The sequence below is a fragment of the Mastomys coucha genome, unplaced genomic scaffold (genome assembly GCF_008632895.1).
Source record: "Mastomys coucha isolate ucsf_1 unplaced genomic scaffold, UCSF_Mcou_1 pScaffold1, whole genome shotgun sequence".
In the NCBI taxonomy this organism is placed as follows: domain Eukaryota; kingdom Metazoa; phylum Chordata; class Mammalia; order Rodentia; family Muridae; genus Mastomys; species Mastomys coucha.
The window spans coordinates 14,875,890-14,892,382 of NW_022196891.1; the positions used below are offsets into that span (position 1 = coordinate 14,875,890).

Consider the following 16,493-nt stretch of genomic DNA (forward strand, 5'->3'; position numbering starts at 1 on the left):
GCTCACACAGTGCTGCCTTATTTCTTCCACACTCTTGTTCTGGCTGAACTGGTTCCAATTGTATGGCTAATAGAGGAGCAAGAGAATACTTTATCATTGACCTTGAACTTTGATCCAAGTTGAAAAGACAGCTCAGTCTGTGAAAGAGCTGCCTGCCAAGCCTGATGAGTTTGATCCTTGCTAGCCATGGTCAAAGAAGCGAACCAACACCCTCAAGTTGTCCTCTAACACACACACACACACACACACACACACACACACACACACACACGCACTCAAGTTAGGGGACAACTTTGTTAAACTGGTTCCATCTTTCCACCTTTGTATGGGTTTCTGGGATCAAACTGAAGTCTTGCTCAGCGACTACCTTTACCTGCTATGATGTCTCGCTCACCCTTTCTCATTATTTCTGCCATGTGAAATTTGTGTGCCCTGATGCCTCCATTCTGCCTGGTTCCTGGTTAAGGTTCTATTCTCAGGTACTTGCGCTCTGCTGGTGTCTCTCCTTCCACTGGTTTGGTTTAAGTTCATGGATGACTGTGTACTTGGGCCTTATCCAGGATTCCAGAATTCTTTCTGTGGTGTTTTAAGCTCATCTTCTCCCAGTAGGTCTCAGAGGCTCACTGGTTTGCCAGGCTCTCCCCCAATCAGGCAGACCTATAGTTTTTACCTCAAGTGTATCTTGAATGGTCTTGCCAGGAGTAGATTGATAGAGGCTTAGGAAAGGATTCCACTGCCACTGTATGGGAACTTCTCAAGCCTTTTAGAACGCCTGTCCTAGGGCTATGAGAGAAGAGATGAGGCTCAGGTAAGTGAAGAATTGAAGGTGGCTAGGACCTGAAGGCTTCAGTTAGCTTCCTCCAGATTCCTCCTCCTAGACGATCAGACAGCAGGAATACGTGTGGAAGTGTTCCCACTGGTGGCTGAAGATAGAATGGATTCTTTGTTTGGGTCCAGGCAAGGTATGTTTCTGCAAGAAGATTTCCTGTGGGTAGCGTACACTGTGTGAAAAACCTCAACCTAGTGTGATAGCAAAGCTTGCACAGTTAGAAATACTTATGTCCACGTTTGCTGTGGCTAAGGCTCTAGAAGTAGTTCTCAACTAACTGATGTCTGCTTAGCCAAAACTCTGAAGAAGCTGGCCATTCAGATGCTAGCAGCTGCCAGGCATAGTGGTGCACACCTTTAATCCTACCATTTGAGAGGCAGGCAGAGCTCTGTGAATTTGAGGCCAGCGTGGTCTATATAGTGAGTTCCAGGACAGCCTGATCCTATCTTCAAAACCAAGCAGGTGCTAACAGAGAGCAGTGTGCATTGTAATTTAGTTAAGCAATACTGAAATTTGTCAAGAACCCAGGACTCTGCATCTCTGTATCCTGTATCTGGACCTCTGCGGAGCCCCTCACAGGCTTAGTTATGCAAACAACCTATTTGCCTTTTAAGGAGTGATGCTTTCTGCAGATGAGACTTTTCCAGTTTACTGAAACTAGGCACCTTTTTGATGGTCCAGCCTCCCTCCCTCCTCCTCCTCTAGGAAAAGATTAATATCTTACTCATTTAGAAATTCATACAGTATACTTTGATCATATTTATCTCCAGCTTCCCTTTAGCTCCGTTCAGATGCATCACCGTCCTTCCCCTCCAACCTGAGGTCCTCTCTTTTTCTTTACATTTAGTAACCTATCAGCTCCTCCCCTCCAACCTGAGGTCCTCTGTTTTTCGTTACATTTAGTAACCTATCAGCTCCTCCCCTCCAACCTGAGGTCCTCTGTTTTTCTTTACATTTAGTAACCTATCAGCTCCTCCCCTCCAACCTGAGCTCCTCTGTTTTTCTTTACATTTAGTAACCTATCAGCTCCCATTTGTGCTGCCTATATATTTCCAGGTGATGGACCATACACTGGACCATGGTCAATGAACTAGGAGCCACTCGTGAGGAGAAACGATTCTCCCTCCCCTCGAGGCTGTCACCTGTCCATAGGTCTTCAGTTAGGAATGAGCTCCAAGCTGGAATATTAACTAGCTTGATCCTGTGTAGGTCCTGTGCAGTAGTCCTGTTACATCCAGTAGCCTCTGTTTTGCTGTGGTCTATCCCAGGTTCTGGCGCTTAGACTCTTTCTGGCCCCTTCCATGATGGTCCCTCAGTATGGGGGGGAGGGTGTCATGATATAGATACCCCATTTGTGGCTGGGCGCTCACCAGTCACTTACTATGCTCTGTACTTTGATCTGTTGTCTGTTCTGGCATTAACCACTACCCACTACAGAAAGATATTTGTTGGGTGAGGTCTAAGAGCTGCACTGATCTCAATAGATAGATATGAATTAAGAAAGCAGTTGAATACTATGTCCACTTAACAAAATAATAGTTGTACAATCACCCCTGAGGCCCGTGAGCTAGCTCCTCAGCCATGGCGTCCTGGCTAGATGCGTAGTTGTAGGCATGCATGCATTTCCTCCTGTGGAGCAGACCTGATATCCAATCAGAAAGCAGTTGGTTACCCCTAATGTTTACGCCAATTGCACCCACAGACATATCTTGCCATGCTGGTCATTGTTGCAGTTCACTGGGTCCATAGCTCAGTAAGACTGTTGATGACCCCTTAAGAGCCCCCGGCAGCCTTCACAGGACTTCCTAATACTAGCCAATAGGGAGGAAGGTTTCTGGTGCGTAGTAACGTGTTAACTCCACACCCTGTGACTACTGTGTGTATTGCTTTCAGCAGTAAGGTTTTACCATCAAGTTCTGGTGGGCAGTCAACAGTAAAGGTGTAGGTGTGTGTGTGTGTGTGTGTGTGTGTGTGTACGTGTGTGTGTGTGTGCGCGTGTATGTAAGTGTGTGTGTTCATGTGTGTGTCCGTGTGTGTGCATGTGTGTGTGCGCGTGTGAGTGTGTGTGCGTGCGTGTGAGTGCGTGTGTGTGTGTGGGTGTGTGTGCATGCGTGAGTGTGTGCATGCGTGCATGTATGTGTGTGCGTGGGTGTGTGTATGTGTGCGTGTGAGTGTGTGTCCATGTGTGTGCACATGCGTGTGAGTGTGTCCGTGTGCGTGCACATGCGTGTGAGTGTGTGAGTGCGCGCGCGTGTGTCCATGCACATAGGCCAATGCTGTGGAACATGTGGCGGCTAAGGACAGTGTGGTAGTCAGTTGCATATGTGTCCCAGGGATTGACTCAGGTTGTTGGCAGCATTTGACAGCAAGTGCCTTTACCTGCTGCCGCGCCACCTTGCCAACCCTCCTTCACATTTTTAAGACACGATCTCTCACTGGCCTAGGGCTGGCTGGCTAGACGAGGCTTTCTCTCTCTGCCTTCCTAGCACTGGGATGAAAGCACATGCCACCACACGTGGGCTCCTTTACTTCTAGTGGGTTCTGGGGATGGACCTCATTTTCCAAGCATGTTACTGTTTGAGCCTTTTTCCCAGCTTCAACTTCCTTTAATTTGATTTTAAGTTTTGAAAAGTCTGAGAAACTTAGGCTAAATTTATTTAAAACCATTTAGTTCAGTTTTCCAATCATATGGACTGTTATTTTTTATCCCTAAACACCTTCTCAGATCAAGTTCTCTGATTTAAAACATTGTGTCCAGCTGTGGATCTGGAAAATGAGTACACCATTTTCCTGTGTTCTGATGAATTTCCAGCTGAGATGGGAAGGACCAGTTAGTGGCTCAGTGGCTCAGGGGCAAGGCCTGACTTTGAAGTTTGGGGTCCTTGTTCTGAGTGCCTGCTGCTGTGCTTTTACATTTCTCAGGTGTCCTTTGACCTCTATGCTGTCCCAAATTCCAAGTAGTTTGAGTTTAGCAGTTTCTCTGTGTTCTCATTGTGCCACCTAATGTCACTTCCCTCAGCCCCTGCGTCTCCGGCTTGTCCCCCTGTCATTAGCCCTCTGCCCTGCTGAGGAAGCCAGATAAGGGAGCTGCTAGATTTGTCCAGACGTGGGTGGGACACCAAGGAGGGACAGGTGCTCAGTTAAAGCCTACGCAGGGTCCGGACGCTCCTTCTCCCAGCCCTTACCCAGGAGGCATTTCCTCAGGTAATGCCTGTGACGGGTATGCCTTCCCAGGGCTAGTGAGCTTTTAACGGTATACCCTTTGTAGACTAATACTACAGCTTCTGTTTTCTTCACACTTTATATGTCTTGTCTTCTCCAAACTTTTAGTTCTTGTGTGTGTGTGTGTGTGTGTGTGTGTGTGTGTAGCGACAATCTAATATAGCAATAGGTAGCCTAATTATGGTTTCTGTAAACCAAATTACTTACTCAGGACATAGGAGAAGATATGAATATTGTGTGTTTTGTTTTTAAGTTTCTTTAATGTGTACGGTGTTTGTCTTTACGTACATGTGTATACCATGTGTGTGCCTAGCGCCCAAGGAAGTGAGAAGAGGGAATTGGATCCTGTAGAACTGAAGTTAGAGGCTGGTGTGACCCACCATGTGCATGCTGGGAATCCAACCTAGGTCCTCTGGAAGAAGCCAGTGTTACTAGCCCTTATTTTTACTTTAAATAACCCTTCATCTGTGTAGAAAGAAAAAAATGAATCAGATCTGAAAGTATTAATTTTCATGTATTTACTGCCTTTATTTCTTTATGTAAATTCAGCATTCCAACCGCTCCACTTTTTTGGTCTGAAGATCTTCTGTAACATTTCCTGGACTGAGAGCTGCCGGGGGTAGCATTTTGTTTTTTATATCAACATATTTTGCCTCTCTTCTTGATTTTAATTTAAATTTATTTTATTCATGCATTTTTTATGTGTGTGTGTGTGTGTGCCCATGCCATGGCACATGTATATAAGTCTGAGAACAACATGGGGAGGTGCTCTCCTTCACAACATGAGTCACAGAGCAAGAAGTCACGTTGTTGAGCTTGGTGGCAAGTGCCCTCACCCACCAAGTCACCCTGCTGGTCCCTGCCTTGACTCCTAAAATGTATTTTACTGGTTTAAAAACACTACATTGTACATTTCTTTCACCATTTTCCAGCTGCAGTTCTGCTTTCTCTGACCAGGGCATTGTGTGCTCCACTCTCCTGTTGCCTGGCCTCACGGGGCCTGTGATAGATACACTTTGCTCTCTGAGTCTTTCACTGGTTTTAAGCAATGCACAGTGGTCCTGGTGTGTGTTGTGGTTAGCCTTAGTTGCCAGCTTGACACAGCTTTATTCATCTGAGAGGAGAGTCTCAACTGAGGGCATGTCTGTAGAGTACCCAGCCCACTGTGGGCAGCACCATCCCTAGGCCAGCCCACTGTGGGCAGCACCATCCCTAGGCCAGCCCACTGTGGGCAGCACCATCCCTAGGTAGGCAGTCCAGGCTTGTGTAAGAAAGCTAGCTAAGCGGGATCCTGAGCGAGCCTGAGTGGACCAGCAAACAGTGTTCCTTTCTGGTTTCTGCATAAGATTTCTGCGTTTTCCTACTTGACTTCCCTCAATGGTAGCTGGACTGTGGCCCACCGAGTGTAAGGTGAAATAGTTTGCTCCTTCAGTTGCTTTGCCCCAGAGGGGTTCATCACAGTAGCAGGGAACTAAACAGCAAGCGTCTTTTCTCTGCTCTCTCCTTATTTGTTTGTTTGTTTGTTTGTTTGTTTGCAGCTTCTTGAGTCTGTGGGCATATTTTCCTCATCAATTAAAGATCTGACTCTCACATTTTAAGTACTCTCTCACTATGTCAGGTGGTATCATATAAGGACTTTTGAATATATTTGTTAATGATTCATTTTTCATATTTTATGCTTTTACTATGCTTAATTCCCAAAGAATATTGTGTATGTTTTGAAACAATTAGTATTTAACATTAGATATAGGATGCTCAGTTATGGATAGTATTAAATAATGATATTTTTAGGGTATGCAAGGATATGAATATAAAAGTTGAACAAATTTTTTATGTATTATTTGATTCTTAAAATACTCAATATTAATGTTTGTATAAAATGCATTTAAATAATAAAAGTTTTAAAAAGTTGCAAAAAAACATCTGACTCGTTCCTGATGTTTTCTAGCCCCTACTGTACCCTGCTGGGAGTCCAGCTCTATGTGTTCTGTCTCGCGATGTGGGCTCGCTCTCCTCCTCCACCCTTCTTTTTTTCTTTTGCTGTTCTGTGTTTAAGTTCTCCAACCTACTGGGATCAGATGCCCTGGAACTGTAGTTACCGACTGCTGTGAGCAGCAAGCTGTGGGTGCTGCACAGCCTTGTCACCCCAGTCCCTGCCGCCTTTGTCTGTCGTTGCACTGTGTAGATGACAGCTGGCTGCTCCCAGTATATTCCAAAAACAGTGACTGTGGAAATCACTGGTACCTGACTGATGTTAGATTTCCTTTTATTTTTGTTTACTCCAAGGTGATTTTAGCATCCTAAATGACTCACACTTGCTCCATAAGTCCCTGGAATTTGATACATAAGCTTTAATTTTGCATCTTTAACATGTTTGCAGGTAGAGCTGGAGAGATGGCTCAGCGGGAAAATGCTTGCTGCCTGAGCCTAACACCCTGAGCTCATCGCCAGTCCACAGGGGGACAGAGAGCCTTTCTAAAGTTTTCCTCTGACCACATCTGCCCCATGACACATGAACGGCCACACACAAAATAATAACAATCAAATAAATTTAAACTGTTGATAAGTAGGTTGAATTTTAAAAACCATAGATAATTTTTTATTTCTTTTCTTTTTCTTTTTTTTTTCTAGACAGAGTTTCCCTGTGTAGCACAGGCTGTTCTGGAACTCACTCTGTAGACTAGGCTGGCCTCGAACTCAGAAATCCGCCTGCTTCTGCCTCCCAAGTGCTGGGATTAAAGGTGTGCACCACCACCGCCTGGCTATTTTTTATTTCTTTTAAATTTTGAATGCAACAGAGGAGATAATGAGTCTTGATGGTTTGAAGGTTTAAACATGCATAATGTAATAAAAAATAAATAAATAAATTGAGCTTCATTAAAGGGAGTGAAGCCTAGAAAACGTACTCTCTGCCAGTCTGTCTAGTGGGCATGTGTGTAATGTGTGGGCATGTGTGTGTGATGTGTGGGCATGTGTGTGATGTGTGGGCATGTGTGTGATGTGTGTAAGTGATAATCCAGTTCAGTGTCAGCAGAGGTGTACAGCAAGATAGGCACTTGAATTTCTAGGAAAGTAGACATTTATATGGCTTTTCAGAAGATAAATTTAGTGCATTAGTAAGCATTTTCATGCTGATTGACCCAGTAATGTTGCTCATTGGCATTTCTTAATTTAAAATTGGCAAATTGGTTATTTGAGGGTGTTTGTTGCAGTCCTTATTTTTTTTATTCTTTGCATTTGTTTGTTTGTTTGTTTACTTATTAATTTTGTGTGTATGTATGCTTACATGCTCATAAGTAGGGGAGCCAGGGTGCCTCTGTGAAGGTCAGGACAATTTGTGGGGGTTAGTTCTCTCCATTTGTGACATGGGTTCTGGGGATCCATCTCAGGTCATTAGGCTTGGAGGCGAGCGGCTCTACTCACCAAGCCATCTGGTCAGTTTACAACCCTGTTTCTGATAGTGAGCCTGACAGTGGGTGTCTCGGTGGGCATTTCCACTCACAGAGTACCTTACAACCATTATAAGTAGTAGCTTTATGAAAAAAATACTTCACCACAGAGGAAAAGTTGAACTATTTCAAGAAGCTGTATTGTTCAGCTAGTTTTTCAAAATTCGTTGCACCGTGTTCAGTGGGACACACTGGTAGTCCTAGCTCTCAGGATCATGAGTTTGAGGCCAGCTGGGGCTACAGAACAAGGCCCTGTTTGGGGAGGAAACTGAAAAAATATGGGGCTAGGAAGATTCAGTGAGTAAAAGCCCTCATGGTCCGAGTGTGATGACTTGATTTCAGAGTCTCAGAACCCACATAAAATCTGTCCTGACAGCATGGGCCTCCACTTCTGTGTGGAGGTGGGGGCCAGAGACAGGAAAGGTCCCAGAATTCATGGGCCAGCCATTGGAAAAACACAGAGAGCACCCTTATCAAACAAGGTGGAAGGTGTCACAGACTATCCTCATGTGACACTATCCTCATGTGTACCCTGTGTGCCTACATATTCATATTTTACACGCACACGCGCACACACACACACACACACACACACACATACGCACACGTGTGCTAGAAAATGTGCACAGAGAAAGGGTCAGATGTTTCCCACATGGCAGTGGGAGAGCATTCTGACTCTCGAAGGTAAACAACAGTCTTGGTAGTTTCATTCTAAGCTTTGCCAGGACCTCACTTCCAGATGTAAACCAGTATTTTCAAGACCGATGATTGTTCTGTGTATAGGTAAAAATATACCATTTTCGAACAGTGGTTTCTGTGCTTCCTTTTCAGAAAAAAATTTTGATGATGAAGATTCTGTGGATGGCAACAGGCCTTCTTCTGCCAGCTCCTCGTCATCCAAGGCTCCATCAAGTTCCCGGAGGAATGTTAGCCTGGGGACCACCCGTAGGCTCATGTCATCCAGTCTTGGATCTAAGTCTTCAGGTAAGAGCACATCCTGTATGGTGTTCTGGGGTTCTCATCAAGACTACTTGCCTACTGTGTCCCTGTGTGTGCACATTCTTGCTTTTGCAGTCTTTGATTGTCCTGCTACTGCTCTGTTGATGCTGATGAACTGGCAATCCTGGCTTAAGATGCCAGGTGCTCACCACATACTAGGGAGGCCAGCCAGTCAGAGTACAGACAGCACAGAGGACAACACAACCTCGAGGTGAAGATCAAACCCTATTTAGGGATCTGGATCCAGCCTTGCCTTGACCAAATCTGTTAAGTTCAAGGAAATATAGACAGTTTGGAGCAGAGACTGAAGGAAAGGCCAGCCAGTGACTGTCCCACCTGGAGATCCATCCCATAAACAGTCACCAAACCCAGACACTATTGTGAATACCAACAAGTGCTTGCTGACAGGAGCCTGATATAGCTGTCTCCTGAAAGGCTCTGCCAGTGCCTGATAATTACAGAAGTGGATGCTCACTGCTATCCATTGGACTGAGCATAGGCTCCCCAGTGAAGGAGCTAGAGAAAGGACCCAAGAAGCTGAAGGGTTTGCAGCCCCGTAGGAGGAATAACAATATGAACCAGCCAGTACCCCCCTGAGCTCCCAGGGACTAAACCACTAACCAAAGAGTACACATGGTGGGATGGGACCCATGGCTTCAGCAGCATATGTAGCAGAGGATGGCCTTGTGGAACATCAGTGGGAGGAGAGGCCCTTGGTCTTGAGAAGGCTCGATGCCCCAGTGTAGGGGAATGACAGGACAGGGAATTGGGAGTGGGTGGGTTGGTGAACAGGGGGAAGGGAAGTGAGGTAGGGGGGTTTTTGGAGGGGAAATGAGGAAAGGGGATAAAATTTGAAATGTAAGTAAAGAAAATATCTAATAAAAAAATAAAATTAAAAAAAAAAAATCTGTTAAGACCAGAGCCAGATTGAAATCTTTGTTCATACAGGTAGCAGTGTGAGTATTGGGTAAATAAACACAAGGAGACCAAGTGAGATGGCTCGGCAGGTAATGGCCCATAATGCAGAAACCTGGTGATAACAACCAGTCCTTAGAAACCTTCTCCCTGTCACTCCTCATCTTAGACAGACTGACCAGCTCTTTATGCCTCTGACCACGCAGCTCGCTGTCACATTTGAAGTTTGCACTCCAGTTTCTTAACCTTTACCTCTAACACATCATGGAGCCCCTTGCTTTAAAACCACGCTCACTGATGATGTTGTGTCTTGGGATAGAATCCCACAGGGGTGACAGTGCCACCCCTTGGTGGCCGCTTCTGGGTGACGGAAGGCCTTAGGAGTGTTGCTCCCTGGTGGTCTGTTCTGGAATCACAGTATCTTGCCTGGATTCACAAGGAGCCACTGCCCTCTCCAGCCCCACTGGCCAGTCTGCAGGTCCTTTTGGCCACAGGAAGGGCAATCTTCCTGTGCTCATGTTTGTCACTCTTCTGAATATTTTCGAGTGCTGTTAATTTTTTGTTGTTGAGTTTGTTTATTTAACACAAGCTTCACTATTTTTAAAGGTTTATTTATTTTTATTTTATGTAAATGAATGTTTGTGTGTGTGTGTGTGTGTGTGTGTGTGTGTGGTTCCTGCAGCACAAATCCCTGGAGCTATAGATGACTATAAGCCAGTCTAGGTTCTCTGCAAGAACAGCAAGTTTTTTTAACCTCTGAACCATTTCTTTAGCTTTTCAAGGAGAGTATTTTCACCTCCATTGCAGCGTGTATCAAGACCGTGTGTGTGTGTGTGTGTGTGTGTGTGTGTCTCATGAGCACATGTACACATGCATACCCTGGCATGCCTAATGAAGTCAGAGGACAACTTGGGGAGTCATTTCTTTGCTTCCATGGCGTGCATCTCAGGGAACAAATTCAGGTGGTCGGCTGAGGTATCTCACCTGCCCCACTGATATCCCTTTAATGTATTTCTCCAGTCTCAATCTTCCCTTGAGTGATAGCATAAACAGGGAGGGTAATTCAGTTCCTGCACCATCCCATGACTGCTTTGCTGCCCATCCCTCACCCACAGCCTTTCTAGGAGTCTCCACTGGGCCAGTCTTGCCTTCAGTCCTGCCCTGATCCTTTCTTCTTTAACACCATAGTCCTGCTTGCTGTAGTCGCATTTCAGATGCCGTGGTCTCCGAGGCCCTTGCTCTTTGTTCACAGTGCTCTTATCTAATGCCAAAGCAGAAGGACGGTTCATTGTGCACTACAGCCCGTGATTGACAGCCATGTGGCTTTGCTGCTCTCGAGTGATCACATTTCCTGCTACCTGGGCTGTCTTTAAACCTATTTTTTGTTATTTTTTCTGTAACAGATCCAGCAAGACCCTAATGCAAAGTTAGGTGTCCAATAAGAAAGTAGGTATGCTAATCTCTATAAATCATTCCTGGGGCTTCAAGGATGAACACAGACCCCGGTGTAAAAACTATTTTTATGGAGCACAATAAGATGAGGTCATGTTGGGTTTTGGACTAGTCAACAGGTGTGATTCTCCCTGAGGCAGCACAGAATGGTTAGACAGTCTCAGGGTGATCAAAATCCTCTGCTACCCGTCTTTTGCCAACCCTTCTAGAAGTCTCCACTATGCCATTTTGCCTTCAGGCCTGCCTTCATTTCAAGTGTGCAGGGCATCTTAGCACCGCCTTTGGGAGAAACTTGGACTGATCACTAAAAAACGTTGAGGGGCTAGAGGGATGGCTCAGCAGTGACAGTGTCAGCTGCTCTTGTAGAGGACGAGACTTAGGTTCTAGGACTGCTTGGAATCAGCTCAGAGGTTCCAGTACCCCTGGCCTCTGTGTGCACCCACACACAGTGCCTGCAGTTACACACAAGCACAAACTCATACATACAGAACAAATCTTATCTTAAATTCTAAGCATTCCAAAATATAATTTCAGTTTTGTATATTCCTAATTCTGTAGTACAGTGTTAATACTGTAGTACAGTATCTTTGTTTTAAAAACTATTTTTTTAACAGCTGCAAAAGAAGGTGCCGGTGCTGTGGATGAAGAGGATTTTATTAAGGCCTTTGATGACGTACCTGTAGTGCAGGTGAGTGTGGGTCTGTTCTGCTATTAAAGTCAGTGTAGTGGTTCCATAAATGGCTTAGTGGTTTATTTAGAGCCTTTACTGCTCTTCAAGAGGACTGAGTTTGATTCTTAACATTCATATTGAGATGCTCACAGCTGCCTGTAACCCCAGCTTCTGGGTGCCATCTTCCAGCATCTGCAGCTACCTACAAATGTGCCACACACACACACACAGAGCCACACGGGAGTCAAAATAGATTTCAAAAGTAATTGGGTTGTTTTTTTTTTTAAATCAAGATAGTGATAGTCTTTAGATTTTATTTTTCAAATATATCTATATGAGAGAGCTTTATGTTACAACAGTAAAATGCCTGTGGCAGCTAGCTTATAAAAGTGAAAAGATTCATTTAGCTCATAACTTTGGAGGCCCAAAATACAGAGTATATAGAGCAAGCTTGAGAGGCACGCCTTGTCTGTGTTACTTCACGGTGCTGGAAAGATGGCCCTGGAACAGCAGGCAACTCCTGTCAGACCAGCAGAGAGAGGCCAGGGTGGGTCAGCCCAGGCTTTCATAACAACCCTTCTAGAATTATCTCCCCACTGACCCACCACCTGTTAGTCGCACCACCCAGGCTCTTGACCTTTTCCCACAGTGGACCTTTGGGGACTCATGTCCAAACCCTGATGCCACTTCGCGTAGAGTCTTTACCTTCAGTATGGAAACCGAAAGTCTCAAGGCCATCCAAGCCTCAGGTACAGGTTAGAAAATGGGTGGCCTGTAAACTACAACAACAGAAGTCCTGGTCCCTTTCATGTCTCTGGAAGAGTACGAAAGATGTTACTGCAGAGTAAGTTTGTCGGGTTACAAAAAAGAGGCGGTGGTGATTGACTAGAACAGAAGATGAAGATGCATATTTAAGAACTGTTTTCTTAGAAATCTCCCTCACAGCCAAAGATGTACTGCAGACACGATGGAGGATGCGGCTTGCTGGCACACTCACAGGTCCATGCTTAGCTAGTTTCCTGATACAGTCCAGCAGCCTCTGCCCTGGCGGTACAGTGGGCTAGGCCTGGTACAGTGGGCTAGGCCCTTCTTTATCAATCAATAATTAAGACAATCCCACACCAACATTCCCACAGGCCGGTCTGACCTGGGCAGTCCCTCCCCTGAGCCTTCCTTCTCAGATGATTCCGGGATGAGTCAGTGATAGAGCCAGTGAGGAGACCTGATGACCTGATTCCCGAATCTCACGGTAGAGGGTGGAGTGATTGCCAGAAGTTGCCATGCACCGTGGCATGCTTGTCTCGACTCTTCACCATCATACACATTCAGTAATCATACGGTTTAAAAACCATGACTAACGTATCACTGACCTGCTGAGTTTTTGTTTTCCCCTCTTGTAGACAACACTCTCGATGATTTTTATTTTTAGTAAAGATGTTTAAAACAAGGTTGCTTCCGTGTGACAGCAAACAAAGGGGTTCCTGTTGATCGTGGGTATCAGGCCCACTAGGATGAGCATGCCCAGAGAACTCCTCATGTGAAGTGAATGTTTCTCTTCCTTGACTTCATGTATTTAAGAATAATTATCTTAATTCTGTACATTATCTTCTGTTAAGTATACATTAATTTTGCTTCTAGATTTACTCCAGCAGAGACCTTGAGGAATCCATAAACAAAATTAGAGAAATTCTATCAGATGACAAGCATGACTGGGAGCAGAGAGTAAACGCTGTAAGTGCTGCTTTCCTGTGGTTCCATTATGTTTATTTGCATATTCACTTATTTACATGCACACTCACTGACACAAATTACCATGTGTACATCTTACCTTCTTAGGAAATTGCCTCACTTTCTATTGTTGTTCACAGTGAGTTTTGGTTTTTGAGTTTGTTCCAAGATACTCTCACTACGTCCTAGTTTGCTTTCTGTTGCTGTGAAAAATGTCAGGACCAAAAGCAACTTGGAGGGGAAAGGGTTTATTTCTTTATATTGGCTCATGGGTTATAGTCCCTTACCAAAGGAAGCTGGGGCAGGACCTGGCAGTTGGAACCTGAAGGTAGGGTCTGAGGCAGAGGCTGTGAGGGAATACTCCTTATTGCCTTTCAATGGCTTTTAAATTTTTTTTATATAACTTGTTTTCTTATATAACCCAGGACCTCCTGCCCAGGGGTGGTACCACCTGAAGTGGATTGGGCCAGGCCCTCCCACATCAATCATCAGTTAAGAAACTGCTCCAGAGATATACCCGCAGGCCAGTCTGATGAAGGCAATTCAATTGAGGTTTTTCTTCCTAGGTGACTCTAGTTTGTGTGAAGTTGACAAACAGTAAATAGCACATGCTCTTTAGCCCGGGCTAGCCTTCACTTTGGGATCTCCTGCTTTAGCTTATGGAATGCTGGACTTGATGGTCAGGTGCTACCACACCCAGCCCTACTTCTATTTTGAAAACACAGCAACTTGTTGGTGTGTGATGGTGTATGCCTTTAATCCTAGCACTTGGGATGCAGAGACGGACAGGCAGTTCTCTGCAGCCATCCTGCTCTATGTAGAGTTCTAAGACAGCCAGGGAAATAAAGGGAGACCCTGTCTCAAAAAGCAAACAAACAGAACACAAAACCAAAAAACCTGAGCATTAAGGGCTAGCGAGATGGCTCAGCAGTTAAGAGCACAGATTCTGCTTAGATTCTGGTTCTGGGAGCCAATGCCCTCTGCTGCCTGCCATGGGCTCCTGTGTACTGTAGTGCACAGAGACACCTAAAGCGGCTCTTAGGAAAAGTCATATTTATAATGGAGGCTGCATCTTAAAATGGGGTCTTAGCTGGCTCTGATTTGTTCATTGTGTATTAGGTAATGATCAGCTGTCCAAATTGTCTTTGCAAAATGGTTTCTAGGGGCTTCCGCAGTTGGGAGCACTTGCTATTCTTACAAGGGACCCTAGAATAGTTCTCAGCAACCATATCAGGTGCCTCACGACCACCTGTCACTCCAGCTCCAGGGGATCTGACCCCCTCTTCTGGCCTCAGCAGGTACCTGCACAAATGTGGCATGCACACACACACACACACACACACACACACAGAGAGAGAGAGAGAGAGAGAGAGAGAGATCACTTTTTAAAAAATGGTTCCTATTATCAGTTAACTTTTATGCTTATCTTACATTAATGGCTGCTGTATGTATATTCAGTGTTAGATATTTTATTTACCCCTGACTTTTCTCTGACCCATTAGCTAAGAAAGATCAGGTCGTTACTCTTGGCTGGCGCTGCTGAGTACGACAACTTCTTTCAACACTTGCGTCTTCTGGACGGAGCCTTTAAGCTCTCTGCTAAGGACCTGCGGTCTCAGGTAGTGCGGGAAGCTTGTATCACACTGGGGTAAGGACCTCGAGCACCACATTCACCACACCGCGATACTCTCTCAGCTCTAGAGTTAACTCCCGGGGCATGTCTGTGGGGTCGCCTCTAGCTGGTGCCCAAGACCCTCGTCCGTTAACACTTGTGTCCATACTCTCAGAGTGGCTGCTGCCCAGCTATGTAGTGTATGTTGGATTTTAAATTTTACTCTTGGGCATAATCTCTGAAGCCTCTCTTGTACTTTTAATTAAAAAATGAAATCTTACAGAATTCATGGGATTTTTTTTTTTTCACAACTTTTGCTTACAGGATACAGTGTGCATTAGCGTACTTGTTCTAGTGGAGTGCAGTAGCAGGGATGGCCACGCAGAGCTGTGGGTGCTTAGTGGTGGAGCCCTGGGCAGCATGTAGACCCTCAGTCGGTGCTCAGATCGGAGAGAGAAGGAGATGTAGCCCGAGTACTACCTCACTGCTTTATCAGTAGCTCGGTTTAAATGTCGTGCTTCCATGCACCCGGGTGTTAACTCAGTGGCCGCAGCACCTGGCCAGCACCGTGACTGCATAGAGTCTTAGCATAGGCAGATACTAGGGCACCATGTTTCATATGTAAAACAAAAATAAGCTAAAGGGGGTGGGGCAAGTGTTGGGTTCATGCTTAATGTGTATACTTCATCTTTGGCCTTGTAGGGCTTATTTTTGCTCTTTTAATACTTCTGTGGAAGTTATTAAAAAAAAATTTGTTAGCTGATGGCTTTGCTAAGTTTTCTACTCGTACATTTTAAGTCTATCTTCAAGGTGTCTTCGACCCTTGGATTTACCCCTAGAGACCTGTGAAGGAAAGTTGTCGCATGCTGAGAGGCTTCTGTGTGTGAGCATGCAACCACAGCCGGTCCTTTCTCGTTGCAGGCACCTGTCATCAGTTCTGGGAAATAAGTTTGATCATGGAGCTGAAGCCATCATGCCAACTATCTTTAATTTAATCCCAAACAGTGCCAAAATTATGGCTACTTCTGGTGTTGTAGCTGTCAGGCTAATCATTCGGGTAAGTGTGTCATGGGGAAACCCATGGAAGAAGAGAGTGGGAGGCCCTGATGGCTGATGGGGCGTAACAGGTGCTCCTGTCAAGGGTGGGTCCACACCATCTGCATGCAGCAGTGACTTTCCCAGGGTGGAAGTGTTGAGAGCTGCAGTGTCTGTGTTGTGTCATGTGGGCTGGCACACCATTACTGAGAGCCACCTCTTTATTCACCTACCATTGGCTCTAAGTCCTCGGTTGTCCATAGCATCTGTCTCCGTCTACCACTTCTGGTCTTTCTTCCCTAATCCCCCTTCCTTTTTAGTTGTTTGTGCTTATGCTTGCCATTCACCTGAAGCCCAGCAGTCTTCGCACTTGAGTGTTCTAGCACTTACTGTAATGTAAGCTGCCGACCCAGGGTTAATAATCCTCACGCATTAGGCAAATCCTGAAACTGGTATGGATTAAAACTGTCAAGCTGCTTCCCTCCAAGCCTCAGGACCTGAGTTCAATCCTCAGCACCCACACGGAGGAGGGAGAGCCAACTCCCACCAGTTACCAACACACATATACACCGGGGGGGGGGG

At 45.4% G+C, this 16,493-nt stretch overlaps 1 protein-coding gene across 35 annotated transcripts in view; it reads left to right on the top strand.

The window, feature by feature from the left end:
• Clasp1 (cytoplasmic linker associated protein 1) overlaps positions 1 to 16,493 on the top strand; it is a 234,636-nt gene that overhangs the window by 113,713 nt on the left and 104,430 nt on the right. For all 35 annotated transcript variants that reach the window (XM_031380324.1, XM_031380155.1, XM_031380271.1 and 32 more), the window contains 5 exons: positions 8,332 to 8,484; positions 11,481 to 11,554; positions 13,175 to 13,267; positions 14,767 to 14,912; positions 15,798 to 15,933. In XM_031380324.1, the coding sequence (XP_031236184.1) occupies positions 8,332 to 8,484; positions 11,481 to 11,554; positions 13,175 to 13,267; positions 14,767 to 14,912; positions 15,798 to 15,933 (602 nt within the window). The remainder of the gene's footprint in view (positions 1 to 8,331; positions 8,485 to 11,480; positions 11,555 to 13,174; positions 13,268 to 14,766; positions 14,913 to 15,797; positions 15,934 to 16,493) is intronic.